Source organism: Erithacus rubecula (assembly GCF_903797595.1).
Source record: "Erithacus rubecula genome assembly, chromosome: 1".
Classification (NCBI taxonomy): domain Eukaryota; kingdom Metazoa; phylum Chordata; class Aves; order Passeriformes; family Muscicapidae; genus Erithacus; species Erithacus rubecula.
The window spans coordinates 20,133,912-20,157,138 of record NC_136658.1 but is presented as its reverse complement, the minus strand read 5'-3'; the positions used below and the strand labels follow the sequence as shown (position 1 = coordinate 20,157,138).

The 23,227-nt window shown below is 37.4% G+C and overlaps 1 protein-coding gene across 2 annotated transcripts; it reads left to right on the top strand.

Moving 5' to 3' along the window:
• The first annotated feature begins 9 nt into the window (after nt 1-9).
• On the top strand, nt 10-21,497 carry ATG3 (autophagy related 3). 2 transcript variants are annotated; one of them, XM_079331209.1, is made up of 12 exons: nt 10-221; nt 2,905-2,946; nt 6,102-6,151; nt 7,349-7,419; nt 9,097-9,204; nt 10,806-10,855; nt 12,663-12,744; nt 13,245-13,279; nt 14,016-14,171; nt 14,805-14,932; nt 19,490-19,558; nt 21,218-21,497. In XM_079331209.1, the coding sequence occupies exons 1-12, from the start codon at nt 150-152 to the stop codon at nt 21,297-21,299; spliced, it is 945 nt and encodes a 314-aa protein (XP_079187335.1). In that variant the 5' UTR covers nt 10-149; the 3' UTR covers nt 21,300-21,497. The 2 variants fall into 2 exon arrangements, with proteins under 2 accessions (XP_079187335.1, XP_079187336.1); XM_079331210.1 differs by lacking the exon at nt 9,097-9,204 and having other exon boundaries at nt 48-221.
• Nucleotides 21,498-23,227: the final 1,730 nt, after the last annotated feature.

The window sequence follows — 23,227 nt, the reverse complement described above, 5'->3', positions numbered from 1 at the left end:
TGTGTCGTCACGCGCGTGCGACGGTGGGGCGGGGCGAACGTGAGGGGCGGGGCAAACGTGAGGGGCGGCCGCGGGAGCGCCGTGCCGAGGGCGGAGGGGGGGGGGGGTGGCCGCTGTCCGTCTGTCCGCCCGTCCGTCTGTCCGCCGCAATGCAGAACGTCATCAACACGGTGAAGGGGAAGGCCTTGGAGGTTGCCGAGTACCTCACGCCCGTGCTCAAGGTGCCGGTCCTGCGCGGGGGCCGAGATGGGAGGAGGGACACCCATGGCCGCCCCCGCCTGCGGGCGCGCTTCCCTGCCGAGCCCCGGGAGCCGCTCCGCTTGCCCGGTGTCGGTGCCCTTGGCGGCCGGGCCCGAGGAGCTGCGGGTCTCGAAGGGCGCCGTGCTGGCATAGCCGTCGGCCCTCACCCCGCGCTGGGCTGGAGGGGATGCGGGAACCCCAGCCGGCGCTCACATCCCGCAGGGAGGGGGAGATCCACCTGGGAGGGGCGGGCCCTTCGAAGATCAGGTGTTGCTGCTCCTGCTTCTCGAGGAGTGACATAAGTGTTGATGCCGTTTTCTGTTAAAGTCACGAAACTTTTACCTGGTTGTATGTCCGGGAATTGAAATCTGAACGTATAGACGGGCTTGAGCCTGGTTTCAAGAATTGCGTTGCAATGATTATTTTGGGTAAAGGGCAACTTTTTCAGCTGTCATTAAAAAAAATCCAAACCAAGAAACCAAAATTTGCCACACGTTTGTTATGTGAGCGAGTTTTACCTAGCACTGCTTATTCCTGTGTCAGAATTACAATTTTAATACAAGTCTCTGTGCACCAAAGTAGCTGAGAATAGCAGAAATGAGCCGTTGACTCATTATAAAGGTGGCAGCACATCTGTTATAGTTCCTGTCAGTGCATATTTAGGCAGAAACAAATTAGAGTTTTCAGCAGTTGTTAGACTACATCCCATTCTCTGACTCTTTATTTGCAAACAATTTTTATGTAAACCACAGCTTTGTATACGAGTGCTTAGCTTGGCAGTAGTTTTTTCATTACTGATTTTGATACTTCTGCATGCTTTCAAAAAAGCAGTTTTTTCTGACAAGTTTCTTGCCTGTGGCTTTATGGTTTGACCTCTAATATGCTTTGCACCCTGCAGCTTACATCTCTGGGGAGATTGCAGTGATGGTCAATTATTAATTGAACTTGTCTCTCTATGGTATGTGGGATGTTCTGGTTTTGATAATGGACCTTCCTGGAATTGCCCACCAATGTGAAATGTATGGGTTGCAGTGAAGTTGTGGCATGGCAAGGTGAAGTGAGTTGTTTAAGATGTACAGTTGTTGTTGCACAGCTGGTGTAATAGTGGACAAATTCATTATTTGTGTCCAGATGGATTATTGGGAGCAGGCAGGAGTAGAACCTTTCAGATATGGAAGGTGCAGATGCTATTTGTATATGTTCCCTTTACAAGGGGGAAATAAATACTCCAACATGGTTAATTTTGCCAGAAACTAAACCTGTGTCTCTCACAATTGAAGAATTTACTTAGATGGAAAAATCAACTATTTAGACTCAAGGAACAGAGGATGGATATTTTACATGGGTTTTTTTTCTGTAGTTCCAGAGAGACAAGTTTAAGCATGTTCCCTGCTGCTTATGGTTCATTTTGATGGGAATCAGTAAGTTGTCTCCACTGTGATTTTGCACAATGTGTTATTGAGGATTTTGAGTCATATAGCGATTAAAATTACTTTGATTTCAGTCAGCTAGCATGTAATAATGTTACAATGTTTGTACAGCTGCTATTTTTCCTATCTTGTTCTTAAGTGTATCTTTCTTAGAACTGGGGCAGAAAGACAGTAATCAGTACCATATGAAACAAGTGTTCTTTCATTTTCTGTAGCTCAGATGATAGCACACATTTGGGAAAGGAACAAGAACAACCAAGTTTTGCTGGGGCTGCTTTTCTTCAGTGTTTTATGACTTGAGTGAATATGGTGAAGTTGTGGCTGGAAGCAAGACATTTTCAGTTGTTGCTTTTATTCTTGATAGGAAAAAAAATAGGTTCTCTAGGGCATGAAGTCAGCTATGCCATGGTTAAAATTGTGTTCTTTTTTCATAGGGCAGTTTTAGATAGTTCTGATAGGATGTCTTGGTACTTGAGGCTTTTCTAAATAAACAACCAAAAATCAAAAAATAATGCACTTAGTCTAGATTTGAATATATTACAAGACATGTTATCCTTAAGCTTCATAAATGTTGCCTTTAATGCCAAAGTACTTAATTTCTCCATTCAGAATAGATCTGGCATCTGTTTGCCATCTATTCTTTCCACAAAACTCCTCACTACCATATGCAAAAACTGTTTCCTTGGGGTGCATGATGAAGACACAGAAATGGACATTAAAAGAGGATGTATTACTAAGTCTTTGTATTTAACTTTTTCTACCCCAGAGAAAACTTGTTTTGGTCTTTCATTCATGACTTTTCTTAGCTGAAAAACCTCATATTGATGCAGTGCAGTGCTGTTCAATGCCTAGAACTCTGGAGTCCTTGACATTTAGAATCACTGATTCCAGCTGATTTTCTGTTTCTTACTGGCAAATGTAATACTGAGTGCCCGTCATCTTTTCTTTATTATTGCTGTAATTGGAAGCAGCAAAAAAAAAAAAAATATTTTATATAGGTGATTGTTTTTCATAATATCTCATATTGTGTGACAAGTAATTTTTGGGAGCCTTACTTCCTTATTTTCTACGATGCCTATCAGTTGTGGCAGAAGTTGCCTCCAGGCTGATTCTTGGATCTTTGGAGAGAAGAAGTTGCAAAACGAAAGTATAGAAGATGTTTATCCTTCCAGTAAAGTGTAATGTGTTGATTTGTCAGCAATTCTCAAAATTTCTATACTTTTTTTTCTTGCAGGAGTCCAAGTTTAAAGAAACTGGAGTAATTACACCTGAAGAAGTAAGTATTTAGAAACTTATTTTTTTTTTTTAAGTAATGATGCTTTTTTTTTTTTTTTTTTTTTAGTGCAAGATGAACATGTTAAACAGATCATGTATTTGTCAATTATTACTTCTTGAAATTTCACAAAGTGAAATTTCTAACTGGTCTTTTATACTCTGCATATTTAAGTAGATCAACATAATTTCTCCTGAGATAGCATTAGGCATCTGAATGTGGGATGCTTCTTTCTTCTATTATGCTGTGAAAAGATTGTAAAGAAGCTGGGTCAACAGCTCCATTTGTCATGGGAGTTCAGGACTGATGCAGGAATATATTGATTTTTAAAGTCTTTCCTCTGATCAACTCAAAGGGGAGCTTTTATCTTTGGAACAGTCTTTGCTTGCCTCTGTTGTGGTTCCTTCCAAGGCTCTGTGAAGATCATTACATATATTTGTCCACACCAAGTATGATTATTATTTTTCCATCTTCTATATAGGCTGCTTTCGGCTGGTTGTATTTTGAATTGCTGCCAAGCAAATGTATTTTTGTAAGAAATCCAGTGCAAAGAGCAACAAACACGATTTTTTTCTGGATTAGTAGGAACACTGACTGTATTATGCTATTTTAATTTCTCCATTGCACTTTTTCTCATATTGAAGTGCTACTGATCTGTAAACACTTTCTTTACAGAGGCATAATAAAACAGTGTTAAGACTGGTAGGTAGAACAAAAGAAAAACAGTGGGGGGAAAAAAAAAGTAACGATGAGATGGAAAAAAATGGAACAAATGATGACTGATGCAGGTAAATAATATGGACAGAAGTATTTTTCCTGATATGTATTTTTCTGCTATGTTGTCTGGCAAGCAAACACTCATTCTCTCCCTCTGATACAGAAGTGCCACACAGAAAAACAGGCTTAACAACATGGTGCTCTGTTCTGATAACCATGCGTATGTGTGTCTATAAATATTCATATATGTTAAGCAATAATACATGATCTTTATTGTGTATAAACTAGAATAACAGAGAAAGTCTAGACAAATGTTCTAGCAATACTTAATCCCTTCGTGATTTATTGGAGAAGAATTTGCAGTAGTATTGTAAGAAAAGGCACCTTCTATAGAGCATAACAAGAACTACACTCTTCCATTAAACAGTTTGCAGCATTTAAACACCACTATGAAATTGAGTAGTCTGTGTTCTCTGTGTCAAGTGAGATACTGCTGGAATGAATAATTTGGATACTTCAAAACAGTAGTCAAGGGTACTGGTTATACAGCAAGCTTAAATTTTTGATAAATTTAAATGAAGCTGGAGCGTGGATCTGCTGATTGGCCCTTTGAGAGTCTTTGTATAAGGATGGTTGCTAAAGTAATTTAAGCTGTATTTTAGTCTGAGACACTAATTGGTGTATAGATTTTTGTGGGGTTCCTGTGGATTGCCTCTGAGAATGAATAAATTAAGACTAAAGATGACTCATTAATCAAACTCAACACCTACTCCCTCTTTTCACTTATGTGTGTACTTGATTTAATTTAAAAAATTCTTGCATGTCATGAGTTCTTACTAGTGAATACCTCCAAAAGATAACACCTGTTTTAATTATGTATGTAAATACAGGGAAATTCTTAAAATCATTCTCTTCAGGACTAGAAATAAGATGTCCTGAAATTTATCTCCTTCCATTTTGCAGTACTGATTCAGATATGAGGTAGCATCAGTGCTTGAGAAACAGAAAGTGAAACCAGCTGGACAGTTTTGCTGCCTAAGGTGAAAAAAAAGTAGATGAAATTTCAAGTGCTGTTTTAGGGCTGTGTATCTGTCAGACCCACAAATTACACTGTTTTTTTATCTTTAGTAATGTATTTCAACATTGCTGTCACAAACAGAGTTCCAATTCCTTAAACAGATTTTAAATAATTCTGGAGTTTCATTTGTGTTTATTGTGTAAGAGATAATGAGCTTTAAAATTTTCCCGTGTATTTGAGAGAGTTTTCCGGGTTTTTTTAAAGGATTCAGTTTTGCTAGAGGCTTCTGTTGAAAATAGATGAAAGGGAAGCACTTTTGCAGAGATTAAGCCTGTTAATCCATGTGCAGTGCACACTGTGGTGTTTGCTGCTGCGCTGATCCGCCTCCCTTTGGAGGACGCCGTGAGGAAATGGCTGTGACCCGCCGCGAGCCTGTTATGTCACACTGCAGCAGCTTCTGGGCAGCTGGGGAGGCTGCTGCTGTAAGCTGGCACCTCAGGACAAGAAAGCACCTGTAGCAATGGCTGTGCACCTTCATAGCTGTGCATATTCCAAAGGAACTGCTGCAAAACTCACAGAAATCCCTTGTGTGCAGGCTTGCCTTCCTCAATGTATGTGTACAAAACACAAGCCTAGAGGGTTAGACTTTGTGAATTTTGGGTTTGTACGCAAGTCTAGTGCGACATTGCTGGCAAATTTAACATGACAGTATCACTTTGAGATAGTAATGGCAATTTTATAAAAGGCTTCATCTTTGATACTAGGAACAAGTAGAGTGTATATTTTTAAAAACTATTTCTTCTAAACAAAGTTACCGGTAAGATTTTTAGCGTATTAAGTGTCAATCCATTTTTAGTTAACATCAGTGATTGACTATTATAGTGCTGGTCATTATATAGAATCTGTGCTGTTTATTTCTTTGTTGCAGTTCTCACTGATTCAGCAGATTGATGGTCTCGCTTTTCTTACTCCAAAATTGTTATGAACAAAAAAAGAGAAACATTTTTTTTAATATTAGGCTCTTTGTTGTCTTTGTAAAAGTTTGAATAGCGGTAAATAAAATTAATAATAATTAATAAAATAATAATTAAATTAATTTCTTTATTACAAAGTAAACAGTCTTACTAGGTCCAGATACTTTTCTGGTTCTTACTAGACTGTCAGGTAGTATCACAGCTTTTGAAATGGTGAATATGCTATGGTGCTTAGTAGGCATTTCAAATTAAGTTGGTTTAATCTTTGCATTTTCATGGTTAACTGAGAAATGGGGTTAAAATAAAGCACCCAGCTGATTGAAACATTTGTTAAGTACACAGTTAATTGATCAAAGGAATGTGGAACTGAAACACTAATGCTGAGAAAAAATTGGAGATTATTTCCTTCAGCCATATTTAACAGTAATTTCTTTTTCCTGCCTTAACAGTTTGTTGCAGCTGGAGATCACTTAGTTCACCACTGTCCTACTTGGCAATGGTAAGTAAAATTGAAAGAATTGTAGAAAACTAGCATTCCTACCTGTGCTTTGGTGTGTGTCCATTGGATTTAGCCGTACAGTTGTCTCATTTCTTCTCAGTTGTCTCATGTCTTCTCATTTCTCATTTTACTTTTCCAGTAAAACTTTTATGATGGCTCTATATTTAAGTCAGGCAGGGCTTACTAATTGCTGTATGGCAGTAGCTGAGATGAGGATCTGCTTGGCATTTTTGGGGGGTTTTTTTCTAAAGTTTTAAGAGAAATAATCTGTTAGATACTGTGAATGCTTTTTAGAGCTTAGCTGCAGTAGCAGCATGTCTCCCTGGGTTTGTCTTGGTGATTAAACCATGTGCAACTGGAATTACTAGGCAGTAGTTGTAAACTGTGTATTTTGACATGCATTTGTTAATAAATGTACTCAAGTTAGCCCACAGCAGTTCACTTTGTGCAATGATTGCCCTTGGAAATCCCTTCTGTTTTGTGTACAGTAAGGGTGCAAATAAGGTGCTTCCTTATGTTTTACTGGTGTCTTCCTTATATTTTACTGGTGTCTTGCATTGTGAAACTAATCTGCTCCTAAATGAGCATCATCTATGCAGCTGGTATCATCAGGGTCTTGGCTCTGTACTGGGACTTGCATTGCTGAAGGAAAAGTTACTATGTTTTAAACAGTTTCTGTGCCCCTTTGCTGCCTCCTTCAAAGAAAACATGGTGAGTCTGGCAGCAGTTTGGAATGGGTTATTTGGAATGTTACTCTTATTTCAAACCAAAAACCACTGAAGTTGAAACAAATGCTTGAGTAATGTGAGATTAAGAGTACTTATGCACTAGTGACTATGGACAGGTTTTGTATTTATAGTGGTATATTTCTTGCTTTTCTGAAGTCGCTTTCTTTGGGCATTTACTACTTTGTTGTTGCTGATCCTAGGAAATTTTATACAGAGTAGATTATTCTGTCATCTTTGCTTGGCCATCTCAAGGTGAAAGCAGTTTTTGAGGAATAAAATGGTTCTGATCTCAGAGCAGTTAGAGGTGCCCAAGCTTTCTAATGCCATACCAAATGTATATAGCGAAAAGTCATAGCAAACCAATTCTGCGGATTCTATAAAATGTTCCTGACACAATATGAAAATAGAAGAGTTCTTTTGTTTGCAAATTCTCAAATCAAATTCTCAAATGGTACTCTTCATTTTACAGGGCTTCAGGAGAAGAACTAAAAGTCAAAGCTTACCTGCCAACAGACAAACAGTTTTTGGTAACTAAAAATGGTAAGGCTGAAATTTAAATAAAAGTTCTTAGAATTGACAGCATGGTTGACTGCACTGTCAACTCTACCAATTGTATTGCTAGGGGAAGCAAATACCTCATACTTCAGATGCTCTGGCTTTGCAATATTAAGGAATAGATCACTTTATGGTAGAGCTGTGTACAAGACATAAAACTTGCCTTGATGAAGTATAAATGGACTTTAAACATTACTGGCCTCTTTGTCTGTCTTTGCTTCAACTCATGTTCAGTCTAAAATGAAAACATGTTTATTTTCCTCTTTTCTTTGCAAACTCAGGCTATTAAAGAGTTTTCAAAATGTTTTTCAGTGACACCGATACTTCTAATTCAAATATGTAGTTAATGTCCATGTCTGTGTCAATTAGAATCATACAAATACTATCTTGAATTAATTTTTTACCAGCTTCACAGTTGTGTTTATGCAATATGTATGGTGACTGCCTTTTTAATGGATATGAAGGATAGCATTTTGGCACAACTATGGGGAAATTCAAAAGATCTTTATATCAAAATGTGTCAAAGCTATTAGATGAAGCGTTTGCACTAAGAAAGCCTGGGGAGATTTTTGCCTGCAAAGGGTTGTATCATATGCTTGGATTTTCCTTACTGGCTTTTGGAGTCTTGCAGTGCACTAGCATGTGAAAATTACTGCAGTAGTGTTGGATGTTTTCCTGATATGGGCCTCATGATTTCATGGCCAGTCGATCTGCTTTGTTTCTTTTCCAGTCACTACTGAGGTTCCTTGTTGCTCTGATCCTTCTCGAACACATTCCAAAATAACGTGTTTCCTGCTGCTGGTGTCTCATTGGCCTCCCACCTTAGTTAAAGTTGTGGGCTGTAGTTGAGTCTGAGAGCCATCCTACAGACCTCAGTTTGGAAGTCTTTGGATGACTTCACTTTGACTTTCACACCTCTTTAGTCACGCTCTGAAAGGTTAAAGAGCAGTTTTCAAATGCTGCACTTCATGCAGCAGATTTGGTTTTCTCCACGATAATAGAAAAGGAAGGAGCGTTTTGTACATAGTCCTTGTTTGCGCTGTTGGAAAATGCCTGCTTTGCCTTAATCAGATATTCAGTCTTTCTTTGACTATTTTCTGAAAACATAGTCTAAATCTCTATTTGAATGGCTCAGTAATGCATATGACAGAAGTTATTCTTAATATAATGTGAATTCTGACTTTCTAAACTTCTAGATGTTAAATTTTAATTAACCATATTTAATCTATTGCATAAATAGCTGATGCAGAATTCTAAAGCCAAACGAGTTGGAAAAACTAATGAAGATAGCAGAGTTGTCCTTAGTTGTTTACCAGTGTGAAGAAAACTTACAGGTTCTCTCCAGTTGTTAGCAAAAGAAAAATTAATTATTTTCTAATCCTTAGGAGATTGGATGAAACTGCTCTAATGCTTAATAGAAAGATGAATTTCTAAGGCTACAGCAGTCATATTGTGCATGAAGTAAAATATCTGGTACAGCACATCAGTATATTTTTTTTAAGTTCATATTTTTGCATTTGAAATGCAGCCTTAGGACTCCTTAAATAGGGATATATGAAAGATTGCCACATTTAAGAAGGCCTTGTAGGACAATATCATGCTCCAGTCTGGTTTTATATAAGAATGTCTGACTGTATTCTTTTTGTTTTCCCACTTTTGTAGTGCCATGCTATAAAAGGTGTAAGCAGATGGAGTACTCAGATGAGCAGGAGGCAATTATAGAAGAAGATGATGGTGATGGGGGATGGGTGGACACTTTTCACAATGCAGGTATTCAAGGTCTTGGTTCAGGCTTTGCATATGGTAATCTGGTTTTCAGTTTCCACTCTTAGAAAGTAAAGTCTTTCTTATATATACATGTCTATGTACTAGTTTATAGTCTGGAGGAAAAAAGTTGCATTGTCAGCTGCCCACCTGATTGGTACATGAAGTTTAACTGTGTGGCTGTATATGCTTGAAACAAGCTCTTTTTCAGAGATTATGGCAATTATTTAAGTATTCTCTTACTAAAGTTCTAGGAAGTTATTTTAAGATATGAGCTGTGTAGTGACTCATTCCTTAGTAAGGAAATCCTGTGAAGAGGATGTTAGTTTAAATTATGGATGCTCTACTAAAAAGAAAGATGTTAAGTACAGAGATGAGTGTGGGATATGGTCCTTTTTTACAATAAGCCCTTAAATGAGCTTGTGTGTACAAAAGCAATCTAAAAAATACTGCTTATATAAACCTATTGGGGTGGCTTTTCTAACACAGGGTCACACAAATACTTCTGGTTTTTTTTTCTGATTGGCAATTATATTAGTTTTTGTCTGTTTCTTGATGTTCTATTATGTGTTAATACAATACTGTCCTTCAATTATGTTTTCTTCACCATTTCCAAAAGTAGTCCTCTCAGTTTTTACTTTCTTTGGTGTAAACTTTTCTTGCTGTAATGTGTAGAAAGGTCTTTGAATAGTTTGCTAGGGTGGGGAGAAAAAGGGTTGGAGATGATGCTTTTTTTTTTCTGTAGACACATTTTTCATCATTGGCAGTTCTTAAAGACATCATTGTTCATAATCAAATGCCTCCACACCAAAGAAATAATTTGAAATAACTTTGTCATGTCCTTGAATAAAGTGTACAGTATCCATCCCTTCTGTGAATAGACTCCTCTGCCAGGTTTTTACTTTTAGACTTGGCTGGGTTGGGCACCATACAGTACAGCACAGCTGTAACACCCTGACTAAACCCTGCCAGGTCTCTAAGTGCTGTCAGATAAGATAAAATCTGTTTCCACAGCTGAGGAATTAATCAGATAAATGTACTCTGTCAAAGCAGAATCTTGGCACGTATCCCAAAAGGTACTGTGTGAGAACTGCAACAAAACTAGAAAGCTAATGGAGAGGAACTCAAGAGTGGACATTACTATGATTTGGGGTGGTTTTATACCCCCACTTCCCCTCAGCTAAAAGCATTGAGTGCTCTGCTACATTTTGTTTTCATTGCATTCAGGAAGCTCAGAAATATTCACAAATTATTGCCTTTTTCATGAAGTTGAGTTTTACTATTGTGATGTGAGTGCCTGAACTCATTTTTGTGCAAAAATACCTTAAAATAAGAGTCCAAATTTGGAGAGTTCCATCATGGATTTTTTAAGATATGGCGTATTTGAGCTGTGGTGCTCTGTTGTTACTGGTATGGTTTGCTTAGGGATGTCCAGGACTGATCTTGTCCAAATACCAAATGAACATCCTCTTACATATCAAGGTTGTTGTGAGATGTGATTTGGAATGATGAGACACTGCTTTCTGAAATCCTTGCAAGCTCTTTCTATGCTATTCTCTAACCAAGAGCCAAGCTTTTTTAACACAAACTTCTTGTTCAATTTACAGGTATAGTGGGCGCAACAGAAGCAGTTAAGGAGATCACACTAGACAGTAAGGTACTTGTTTCTGAATTTTTCTGTTGCTTTATTACCTGAAGGTAATAGTATTTGTATCAGTGGCAATCTAATACTCCCTGTGAAAGATTAAATTATATTTCATCACTAATTGTTTTGCAGATGTAAAACATTGACCCTCAGGGCCTGTGATATTAATCTAAGCATGTGCATCTCCTTATTGGTGCATTTACTGAGGCACTTCTCTATTTGAAATGTCTTTAGCCAGTGTGCTCCTGTGCCAGGCTTCTACAAACTGAAAATGAAATTCTCTTTACACTTATACCACACATTTGTGTTCAAGACATTAGTGTTAAGAAATTTTTATGTGGAAAAGTCATGTGGACATGTAAAGTATTTCTTTGTGATCTTCAACTGCAGCAAGCAGACTTCTAACGGATTGGTCCAGTTTGACAGGTTTATGTCCTTTGGTTTAGAAGAAATTTACCTGTTTAAGTGTATACATGTTAAGAAACGTGGAAAAAAAAAAAGAGACACAAAATACTCCTAAATGTGAGTTTGTAAAGGGAATTCTGTGTGCTGTGAGAGCTTAAACCATTCAAGAAGCTTTGGTTTCTAAAAACTAGGGGGAAAGAAAATGAGCTGCTCGATGCCATTGCATAATTCTAAACTCAATTTTAATTCTAGCTCAAAATGCTATTGATTTGATGAGCTGTGAAATGCTGGTCTTCCAAATTACTTTGATGAGTATAATAAAAATACTGCTTTTTTACAAGTCAGTAACATGAGGATGGAAGAAATACTCAAGGAATAACTAAAGTTGATCACTTTTCCTGCAAAACACAATACTTTCAGAATATTACTGTGATTTGTAGCTGCTGTTGTGTGTTTTGCATTGGATTTAGTTTCTCTTCTATGTAGAAAAACTTGCTTGCTTGTAGGCCCAGTCGAGGACAGCTCTTACCTGCTGATGTTCTGTTTGACAATGCACTTTGTAACTTCGTTTCTTATTGGTTTTGGTGGTTTGGGTTTTTTAAATTAAATCAGCCACCTGGTGCTCAGAATTAAAGGAACTTCTAACTGTAGTAGTTATTTGGATTATTCTCCTAAAATCTTTTATGAAATCTCTGTAAATTGAGACCTTTACTTTCTTTGAATTTCATTGGAGTTGTTCATTGGATTCTAATGTTATGCAAGGCCCAAAAGTTGACTATGGGCTTGTGCTGTATTTGTTTCTGTTGGACTGTTTCCTTGCAGAATTATATCAATATGTGATACCTTCTGTGACTCTCTTGTGTTTTAAAACAGTTCTGGAACTGGACAGGGCTCATAGTGTGTGAAACTGGGTGACACTTTAGTCATATGATAGAGTTTTATGTAGTCCCACAAAGAGAAGGACATTGGACTCAATCATCCTTATGGGTCCCTTCCTTGAGATATTTTATGATAACTGCTGCACAGTTGGCTGTGGGTTAGAAGTTAAAAAAATGTTAACCTGCATGTTTAGTCTTAGCTGTTTAGTCATTGCTTTTCATTTGAGATAGATGGATCTTGGATAGATGGATTGTTTAACGTAGTCATTTTTCTTTGTTTAGGAATATAATAATTTCAGATTGCCAAGTCAAAGGAGAACGTGTTAAATGGATTTTTAATGTCATACTAGAGGTTTGAACCTAGGATGAGTTATTAAGCAAATATTTTTGTCCAGTGTAATTCTTAATACTTCAGAAATTATCTTTCTGGCTCACAGAATGTGTTGACTGGACTTAACACCTTAAATTTTTTGGGTCTGTTAGGCTATGTAGATGTAATAGTCATTAAATCAGTATTTTCATTTCAACTTCTAAAGGATAATATAAAAATACCAGAGTGTTCAGCATCTTGTGAAGATGATGATGAGGAAGATGAAGGAGAAGCTGCAGACATGGAAGGTATTTCCTTTAAATTGGGCGGGACATATTTCAGGTCTCCAACTAAAGCAGTACACTCTAAAACATCACTCATTCTTTGCAAGGAATTCATGCTGAAAAATTTCAGTAGGCCTGTGGTCTTTAGTGTCTTCTGTATGGTTTTATTAATGCATGTTTAACTTGTGTGCCAAAAGCCTGAGTGAATGTTAATGATTGGAAAATTGTGTAGCAGAACAGATCTAAGAAAGTATAAATTAGGGATTTAGCATAGTTTTCTTCCAGTTTTGTACCTACACTTAATCTGCCTAAATAAAATTACTGAAATATTGCTCCTCACCTACTTACTGTAGTCTTGGTCAAATTTGTGTTTAAAAAGAGATAGTCTGCTTTGGGAATTGGGAAGTTTGCCTGAATAAAACTTCTTTAGATATGTATAGATTTATTTAAAGTATTGTTTATGAATGACAAATATAATGACTGGCTACAAGCTGAACACATAATTTCATGGGTCTTCTTTTCAGAGTATGAAGAAAGTGGGCTATTGGAGACAGATGATGTGAGTGAACAGTTCTTTATCTTGCCTGTTACATATAAGCACAAGCAAAGTAAAAATAATAATAACAAATGCATGAAATAACAAGTTTATGAGTAGTAGGGTTACTGAGCTTGGATTCCTATGGATTTGTCTTCTGCCAATCTACTGCACTAACTTGAACCCTTGGGTCCTCAAAGATTTTGCCTACAGAAATTTTCCTTGGTTTTGCTTATCCTTTCTGCTCTGCTTGTACACATAGCACTGTATTCGTGAGAAGTTAAAAAAAGCAGTGGTGGTTCTTGGGCCTTACACAGGGAGGATGGATGGCCTGTAGGTTCAGTAGATTACACCAATCCATCTGACTTTTATGAGTGAAAACAACCTCAATATTTATACTATGCCAAGCTCTTAATGAACCTGCACAAACTGAGACCTTTGCCTTCTGAATTTCTTTGGAATTGTCTGTTATTTGTGAAAGAAGGTAGGGGGTGTAACAACATAGCTGCCTACTTCCTTAAGAAATTGAACCTTTTTTGAAAAGTAAAGAAAACCACCATAAAAACACCCAAAAATACCTGTTGGGGGAGAAACTGATACTCCTAATTTAGAAATAAAAATGAAACATATGTTGGGGGTTTTTGTGCCCACTTAAGAGCATTATTAAAAGTCTTTTGGTTTCACATGACTACTTAGGATGGGAAAGGGGGGGATCCCAAGAAAGATTATACTAATCTTGTTATTTTTGCCTTTTAATCAGGCAACACTTGACACAAGACAGATTGTCGAAGCTAACAAAACTAAAATTGATGTTGGAGGGGAAGATGCTATTCTACAGACTAGAACCTATGACCTCTACATCACTTATGACAAATATTACCAAACTCCAAGGCTGTGGTTATTTGGATATGATGAGGTATATCTATGTTGGAGTTTTTTTCCTACTTCTGTGAAATTGGACTCACTGTGTCAAATAGAAAGGCTATTATGTTGCTTATTCACAATACAAATTTAAAGGAAAAATTGCTGAGAACTGTGAAACAAAATAGGCTTGTAGGCAGGACTTCTATTGTATTTGCAGCAAGTTGGAACAATTTCACTGAAAACTGCACATGATAACTGAGCACATTTTGAAGGAAGGTGCTGGTGTGTTTTTTAGCACTGTAAAACTGGTTATTACCCCAGTAAACTCAGTCAAGTAAGCAGGTATGTGTTTTCATCACCTTCAGAAGAAAAGGAATATATAAATAGTTCTTCGCTTTGATTTACTAGGTTTCTCGAGTTAAAATTGGGTAGGGCCCACTGCTCAAATACCAAGGTGGGAACCTAGTTGGTTGTCATATGCACTCACTTCATCACTCAAAGGAAAATCTATGCAGTTCCATTTCTATATCATATGGTTATTAACACATTTTTTTCATTGTACCTTCAGAACTTTTGTAATGTAAATGCTTGTAATTTTGGGGGCATTATCTGTCACTGATGTTAAAAAGAAGCAGGATTCTTTGTTAGTAACACTTTTGTTACCATGTTCCTTATTCCTCTATAGCAGCGGCAGCCTTTAACAGTAGAGCATATGTATGAAGATATTAGTCAAGATCACGTTAAGAAAACAGTGACCATTGAAAACCATCCTCATCTTCCTCCACCTCCCATGTGCTCAGTTCATCCCTGCAGGTAAGTTTTTGTTTCTGGTCTGACACAGCCTGCAGATACGAGACACTTGTTAAGAATTTTGTTCAGGTTTTCTGGACGTATTTCTACAACTGGCTGCTGTGGTGGTCTATTAGCTTCTGAGGCAGTATGAAAGGAAGGGATCAGCAATTCTCTGAATTCATTCCAGTGCTCACTGCAGCAAGTGTGTTCTGCAGTTATTACTATCTTCTCTGATCAACTTGCTTTTTTTAACTCAGTTTCCCTATTGTGCTGGTTTTGGTCCAGAAGATGGCAGACTACCAGAACTCCATAAAATAAACTTTTATCCTTTTGTCTACTTTTTGAGGAGGATGGAAGTACAGGGTATACTTTGACAGCAGAAAAAGCTGCTTGAACATTAAATAGCAGTTTCTTATTTTATGTTAACTACCTCCTTCTCACCTCTAAATTTTGAACTGATAAATAAAGATTCTACACATCACGTCAAAATATTCGTTGAGCACAGCTACAAAACACGCTTGGTTTTTTGGGTATTTTCTGTTCCATTTTCCACATTTCTCCCCCAAGACATAGGGAGCCTGTGGTTTGACTTGCTGCACAGATATTTTTTCTAGGTCTTTGAAAGGTGCATATTGTCCTAGATGTAGGTCCTAACATCCTTTTAGGTGTCTCAGTGATACAGAGCCAGTATCTGAAACAGTATAATTCCTCTTGAAACTATGAAGTTCCTAGAGATACAAGTTTGGTTTTTTATCTTTTAGGAAAAGATACTCTTTGTGTGATTGCATATGTTTAAAAGAAAAAATTTGGAGTTCAGATTGCCCATTTAAGGTTTTTTTTTCCTTTGACTTAAACACTTTGGATATCCACGTCACTAGCTGAGTGTCAGATTAATTTCTGCACACACCACCTAACTAAACTACTTATTTAAGCAATAGTATGTTAATGAAATAAAAATTTGTCAAGGTTATTAAAAGTTTAGTTACTAGAAGGGTTCAGAATAAGAAAGTCGCTGGATAATTTCCAGCATACTGCTGGAAATCAGTGGTGCTTTGGACAGAACATTTATGAGGTTCTTGTTCCAACCTGTTTACTGAGCATGTGCAATAAGATAGCAAGCTGAACCACTAGATCTTTGGTTTGATCCAGTAAGGTGTTCTTTTGCCTTGTATGAACATACCACTTTTAATCTCAACCTGTTAGTGACTTTGACTGCATTACTGTTTGCTGTCTGAAGGATTTTTGACAAAAAATGGATGCAGGTTTTTTGTGCAACTAGTGTTCTTGAAGGAGTGTGTAGTGGGAGGGATGCAGGAGGTCTTAACAGACTGACTGGGAGGATGATTAATAGGAGAAAAGGAGGAAAAAAATCCTGAAGCCAAAATTTAATTTACTTCATGTTTGCTGAAAGCCTTGCTAGTAAATTGGTAAGAAGCTCCTGTTGGTGCATATTTGGAGGGCACTCAGAACAAACAAAGATGCAGAGATGTTTGGGCATGACACCCCCCACTGAATAGGTAGAATTGTGGGGTTTATGCTGTGGGCTGTGACTGCAATGTCATCTACTTAATTTTAATTTTAGCTATTACTCTGCAGAGGTGCTAGTAGTGCACTACTAATCTGTGAATTTGGGTTGAGTCTCTTCACAGGTGAGAGCCCTATGGTCATGTTTTCACTTCTTCCTCTGCACCTGGTGAAGTGCCTGTTCCTTTGTTACGTAATCTACACTTAGCTTGAAGGAATGGTTTGCACCATGAGACTTCTTTCAGCGTTAAGCATGAAAGAGATGATTAATAGTGAAGTGAGAGAGGTTTATTGCTGATCTTAAAAGTGGAAAAAACTGTAACCCTTCTCAAAAAGTGAGATCTGTAGCTGCATAACGCTGGAAAGAGTTTAAATGGTAATGTTGAGGCTGTGAAGAAGGAGGCTAATAGCATATCTAAGATGGAGTTTTTAAGTACATTTTCTTACTCTCCACTGTTCTGTTTTTTTCAAATTGGTGAGGCTAACAGCTAAGGAGGTCTGGGCTTCTGGATAAAAACTAATAGCCAAACTGTTGCTTTTTTTAAAATTCTGCTAGGAACTATGAGTTCTTTTTGAGTGTTTAGTTATGTCTGCTGCTGTTGTTTCCCATCATGTTACAGAAATTGTGCAATGTAGGATATTTGTATGATTCCAAACATTTTTCTTGTGACGTGAGTATCATCAGGCATTAGAGAAAGGAAAGAAATGGCAGTCAGATTCCACTGTCAGCTGTTTGAGGTGGCTTCTATTTTGAGTAGTTAGTGAAAAAGTTCATTTTACAGCTTTTCTGTAAGTTGTAGTCCTTGTCAGCATTTTTGTAGTACTGGAAGGAACACAGTCAACTTCCTCATTAATTGCTGCAAACTGCTTTAGTAATGATTCTCTTTTTTTTCTGTGGGTGTTACGAAGGGACTATCAAACAAGTTAACTACTAAACACATATTAAATCATAATTACTTGCACTGATTCCAAGGACTTATTTTTCTCCATCTCAGAATAAATAATGATAGGCTTCCGAAATCTTTTTGCTTCTAATCTCCTCTAAATATCTGCAGGGAAACATTTCTAGGTAGTAAGATATTTTAGCTTACTTTTCTTCAAAAGTTATTTATTTTTGTTGTAGTGTATTTATATATTTTGTATTTATTCCTCCAAGTTTTCTTACAGAAGGAGACTGAAAACAGGAAACAAACTTTACAAAGTTTATAAAGCCCCTTTAAAGCTTTTCTTGAGTAACTGTATGACAGCGAGAATGACCGTTACTCTGTGGCCATTTTAGAACTTGAGGTACCTGAGTAGTTCTTAGAATACAGAAAAGAGCAAATGTCATTAAGATATATGAAGTTGAGCCAGTATGCTATTAAAGACTTCTAATGGCTGCATGGTGACCTCTATTTTGCACCAGTAAAGAAAATCATCCACAGTTACGCATAAGGTCAGAACTTAAGTTTTGGCAGTGGCCAGGTTCCAGAGAAGCAGCTGGCCTTGGCACCTGAAATGGCATGTGTTCTGCAGGCCATCGTGGGGGATCCAGAATTGGAATCAGCTCTGAGGGTTAATTGACTTGCAAAGACCAACATTAAATGACAAATGCTGACCTTTAATATTTCCCCAGACTTGCATGTTCCTGTTTGCTTTGTGTCTTGGTAACTTTGCAACAGCTTCCTTCCTTATTTGCAGTTGCTGGCAGCATGATTAACTTGTAGGTAACTACTAAATGCCAGTTGCTGGTCAGCTATTTAGATTGACGTACTGGTATCAAGGAATGGTCAGAAAGTTATGCAAAGTCTGCTTCCCACTCATCCTTGTTCCCAGCTGGTACTTTGGTTGTTTTGGGATGGGTATTTTAAACTACTTCTGCTCACTAATGTGCAGTGCTGTGTAGACAGATGCCCATAGCCCTGTGTTATGTAGGTACCTACAGAATCATCTATTTAAAACAAAGTTGAAGTGTAAATAAAAGTAAGATTTGTTATACAACCTGGGAGTTTGTGTTAAAGATACTTAAATGAAATACAATTTAACATACAGTAGTTCTCCCCTCTGATTTGATATGTTCTTCATCCCTTAATTTATGAGATAGAAGAACTGCCTTGAACACAAGAACATTACTTCCAAATTGTTACTGATCATTAAAAGATTTGAAGTCTTTATGATTAAGGTTATTCCAAACTACAGCAGATAAGGTCCTGACAGATCTGTTCTAATTGACTGCTTGTTGAGAAATGAGGGTTTTATACCAGATGATGACCAGTTTCTTCCAGCCCTGTCTATTCTTTAATTTTGTGTTGCATTCCCAGAACTGGCTTTGTACACAAATATTGTGTGGTTCATAGTAAGTCTGGGATGTCACTGATGAGAATGTAAAAGCTCGGTGACCTGAGGAAATGCTTATCTTTCCCTGTAGTGCTTTACAATAACAGTTACAAGAAAGAAGAAACTAGCATAGAAACTGTTTATTTGCCATAGAACCCAAGTTACCAACAGAGAAAGTTTCTAGACCCTAAACCAGTCCTGGAACAATAGTTCTGTATTGATGCGGAGTTGATTTAATCTGCCTTTCCTGGAAAATTTTGAATTGTTTTAGTGTTTTGAACCTCTTTAAGCTTTACAAGTCAGAGGCAGCTAAAAATGTTGCAGCAGTTTCTTGATATCATCTTCAGGGGACATCTGGGAACTTCTGGTGGCTGGCTGCTGGTCAGTATTGCCTTCTGGGGACTTAACTGGGGGCTTTTTTGGCATTTAGCAATTAAAAGCTACATTGGGGTCAAGCAGTATGCATTCAGTCTCATTGCACTCAGTCTACATTGTAGCATATAACATTTTTTGCTTTCTCTGGGAATGTGAGGAACTGTTAAATAATGTTACAGTCACCACTTAATGTTAATTTTCAGCTACTGTTGCTATTTTACTTTCTCAGTAAACTGAAAATTTCCTCTTCTTGCTTCTGAAGCTAATGGTCCAAAATTATTTAATTTGCACAAAACCTATTCTTGCTGATGAAGAGGGAGTTGCCTCTTCCTTAAAATATTTTGTTTCTGATCTGTTTTTCAGGCATGCAGAAGTTATGAAGAAAATAATCGAGACTGTTGCAGAAGGTGGAGGAGAACTTGGAGTTCATATGTATCCTTTTTCATTATTACACAGTGATGTCTATTACTTCAAGGTTCATAAGCTGAAAGACAATTGTGCATGAAAGCAGTGAACAGCTGCTTGGGGTAGCACTTGCTGGAGTTCTGGGATGAGCTCCTTTGTGCAAACAGACTCCATTAAGTTTTGGGGGGAACATGCAGTGATGTACAACAGGAGCAATGGGGAAAGCAGGTAGGTTTGAAGGGACAGGATCCAGCCCTTGTTTGTAAGGGTGCAATGGAGGTAGCTGTGAGAATGAAACAGACGTGACAGTGTATAAGAGTGAAACTAAAGGTTCAGAGGCTCCATTCAGAGTGTAACCACTGTTTAGCAGAGCAACTTTTGTATTAGATTTTTCATCTGAAAATAATTTCTGAAAGTTGCTGAGGTCCCACTATTCTCTATTTTGCATGTGAGCAGTATCTTGGTAAAATAACTTTGCTGACAAAAAGAAATGAAAATCACTTAAACCACTCTGACATGCCTCACAATTAGAATTTTCTTTCAGGAAGCTGAGTGATCATAGTTATGTTTTATAGTAATCAATAGTATACTTTACCTGACTAGAGCAACCTCCATGATAAAAGCAAGTGTATCCTTTCAAAATAGTTTTCTTTGCTGCTGTAAGGCAAATAAGCAGGAAACACTGAGCAGCTAAAGATCCTGAATCAGTAAAATCCTCATTTAATGTATGAGTTGAGACTTGCTTAATTTGTGCAACAAGCAGCTGGAACAGAACTGGGAAATAACTTGTCTGTCACGGTTGTTCAGGCTTCCTAGTCCTCAATACTTGCAAGTAGTTTTTTTTTGTTTGCTTGTTTTGTTTTTTTTTGGTTTTTTCTCTTTTTTTTAGTCACCTAACAAATTGGGGCATTTTTAACATTTCTTTACTTATTTGCGTTTATCTTCCATTTGTGAAGAAATGGCCTGTGAGACAGTTATGTCAAAACAGTTGAGTTTACTTACATCCAGTACCAGTGTAACTTAATTGTCAGTTGAAAATAATTATTTCTATTAATTTTTCAGTTCCCTGTCTCTTTCCCACATGGACAGAGACTTTAGATTGTAATTATTCAATATAATCCAGACTGCAAATTCAGGCCCAACATGCATTTGCAGGTGAAGTAGACATGGGAACTCTTCTCTGCAAAGGCAGACTGTTCAGCTTGGTAAAGCTAATCTGTGTACTTTCCCTTGTGAATATGCAGGAGATCTTTCAAAGGATGTCTCAGAATAGGAGCTGATTTCTTTTTCTGAGCCCCTGAAACAGTAAGGAGAGGAACCTGCTTTCCATGCAACTACAGGAAAGTAACTAGGGATTAGCCTTGCTGGGTACAATTCACCTTGGTGTTTGTTAACAAATACTAAGCATGTAAATGGAGTTGGTAATGTTTCTATGGTGTCTGCAAGATATATTGAAAGTAACTCCAGGTTCCCTGCATTAACTTAAACCAGGAAGGTCTGTTTTTGGTCAAGCATTGGATGTCATTATTGGAATTCTGCAATATTATTCTCCCAGTCTCTTAACTCTAAAGTACATAGGTGTTATTTTCCTATTTGCAAGAAATACTGCTGAGCAGACCATTGAATGTGATTTCTGCTTTTGCAGGATTTCTAGCTATTGTACATTTTCCTTAATAAGAAACTCAGGTACCTTCTTATTTTCTTGAAATTTGTACAGGCGGTCATTCCAACGATAGAGTATGACTACACAAGGCACTTTACGATGTAACTAAAATAAGAGATGTGTTCCTCTAATTATTAAATCTTTTTTTAAATAACCCATCCATGTGACTTCTACAACATCATACACAATTTCTGTAACTAATCTTTTATCGACTTGATGCATTAAAATAAAATGTTCCATTACCAGCCTTTTTAATAAAAATCTCTGTGTGTAATATAAATAAATCACTTCCATTCCAGTACAGATGCTGCAGTAAGAGGTGGGATTTTTTTCTCCATGATTCCTCTAATTTCCTTCCATGAGATCACTTTCATGTATGTTAGAAACTGAAATCAATTTTTGTATTAGAAGCCTAATTCTAGAAGCTGATTCCTAAAAGTGTGCATTTTTTATTTTTTCCCCTTCCATTTAAATTCACTTGAGACCTTTGTAGAGGACTTTTTTATAGCTATGAATGGTTATATTTCCTCAAGCTGGAGGAAGATTTTAAAAAATGAAAAAAATAAGCGATTGTCTTGTTAGGAAAATTTGACTACAGCTTAAACAAGTAACTAACTAACCAATCTTTAAAAGGTGATTTACACTTGAGCAAGGCTGAAGATAAAATATCTGGGGAGACAAAGGAGGGATATTGATGATGTAGTCCATTTGTTCTTCTAGTAAAGAACAGTCTTATTAGCAAAAATACAGCTTGAGGGTAAAGGGAAAAGATTACTGTGGCAGAGCAAGGTTCAATCTTGATTATTTGTCTGCCTCAGCTATACTAATTGCCAGTCTAATAGCATGACTTCCTCCTTGGGGTGAACACACATGGAATTGTTTGTGGATTCAGATATCGCCGAGGCATCCAGACTTCAGCAGCCACTTTCTGCCCTGTAAAATGTACGGTTTTTATTAATGAAGATTGGAGGAAAGGACCATTGTGGCCCTGTATATATATTTGTGCATATATTTATAGTCATTAGATTCACTTAAACTGGCTTTCATGAAAACAGTTTTATCTCCCAAATATCCATCTTGCATTCTGCAAGGTAATTGGAAGTTGGATATCTGTAATGGACTGAATTTACTGTTGGGTAGGAAGATTGGTCCCAGTCCTGGCAGAGTTGGTCCCTGTTTTGGCCTGTCATGTGTACCATGTTCTTACTTACATGTGAACACATAATCACATTCTGTGTTCTATGCTAAAAATTACTTTTCCTCTTGATATCTGTCTTCACTTCCTCTTTTTTGGACAGTATCATAAGCAATGTCTATGTAAGTGAAGAGTAATGCTGGCTGAAACCTGTTAAAAACTCAACCACACCCACTGAGTCATACCATAGGGATTTGCCTATGAGACTAATTTCAAAGATGTTTTGGGCTTTCTGGTAACAAAGGAAGCAGCTGTCTTCCATGCAATAAATGGAGGGGCTTGGAGGGGGGCAAAGAGAAGGGAGTATGACTTAAAATAATGAGTAGTTATGTGTATGTTTTTCCTTTGATGCATCAGAATCTTTTGAAACATCCTTTTCCCTAAAAGGTATTTGTTCTTCTCCTTTACGAAGGTGAATTAGATTCATAAGTCTCCAGTAAATTAAGTTATAAAATACCACATTCTTTCTTGTCAGGCTTTTGATGAAAGCAAGTGGCATGATTTTTTTTTCTTTAATGTATAACCCAAAAAAGGCTTTTTTCTCTGACCCTAACTGAAGAGAATTTGCCAATGGCTTCTATAATCATTAAATGCCTTATGGCATTTTTCGCCTTGCACTGTCTGGCGTCACAAAAGCCAGTCCTTGGTGACTAAGATATGGTGCTCTGCCTGGCTGCTTATCAAAGTGCCTGTACCTGCAAGCAAATTTGACCTGGATGCACTTGCAGCACTTGTACTGTACTTGAATCCTCCTCTTCCTTTGGGATTTATGTTTAAAATTCCTGATAGAACCAAAGATTGCTGCTGTAGGAACTACTATAAACATGCAAATGTAGTA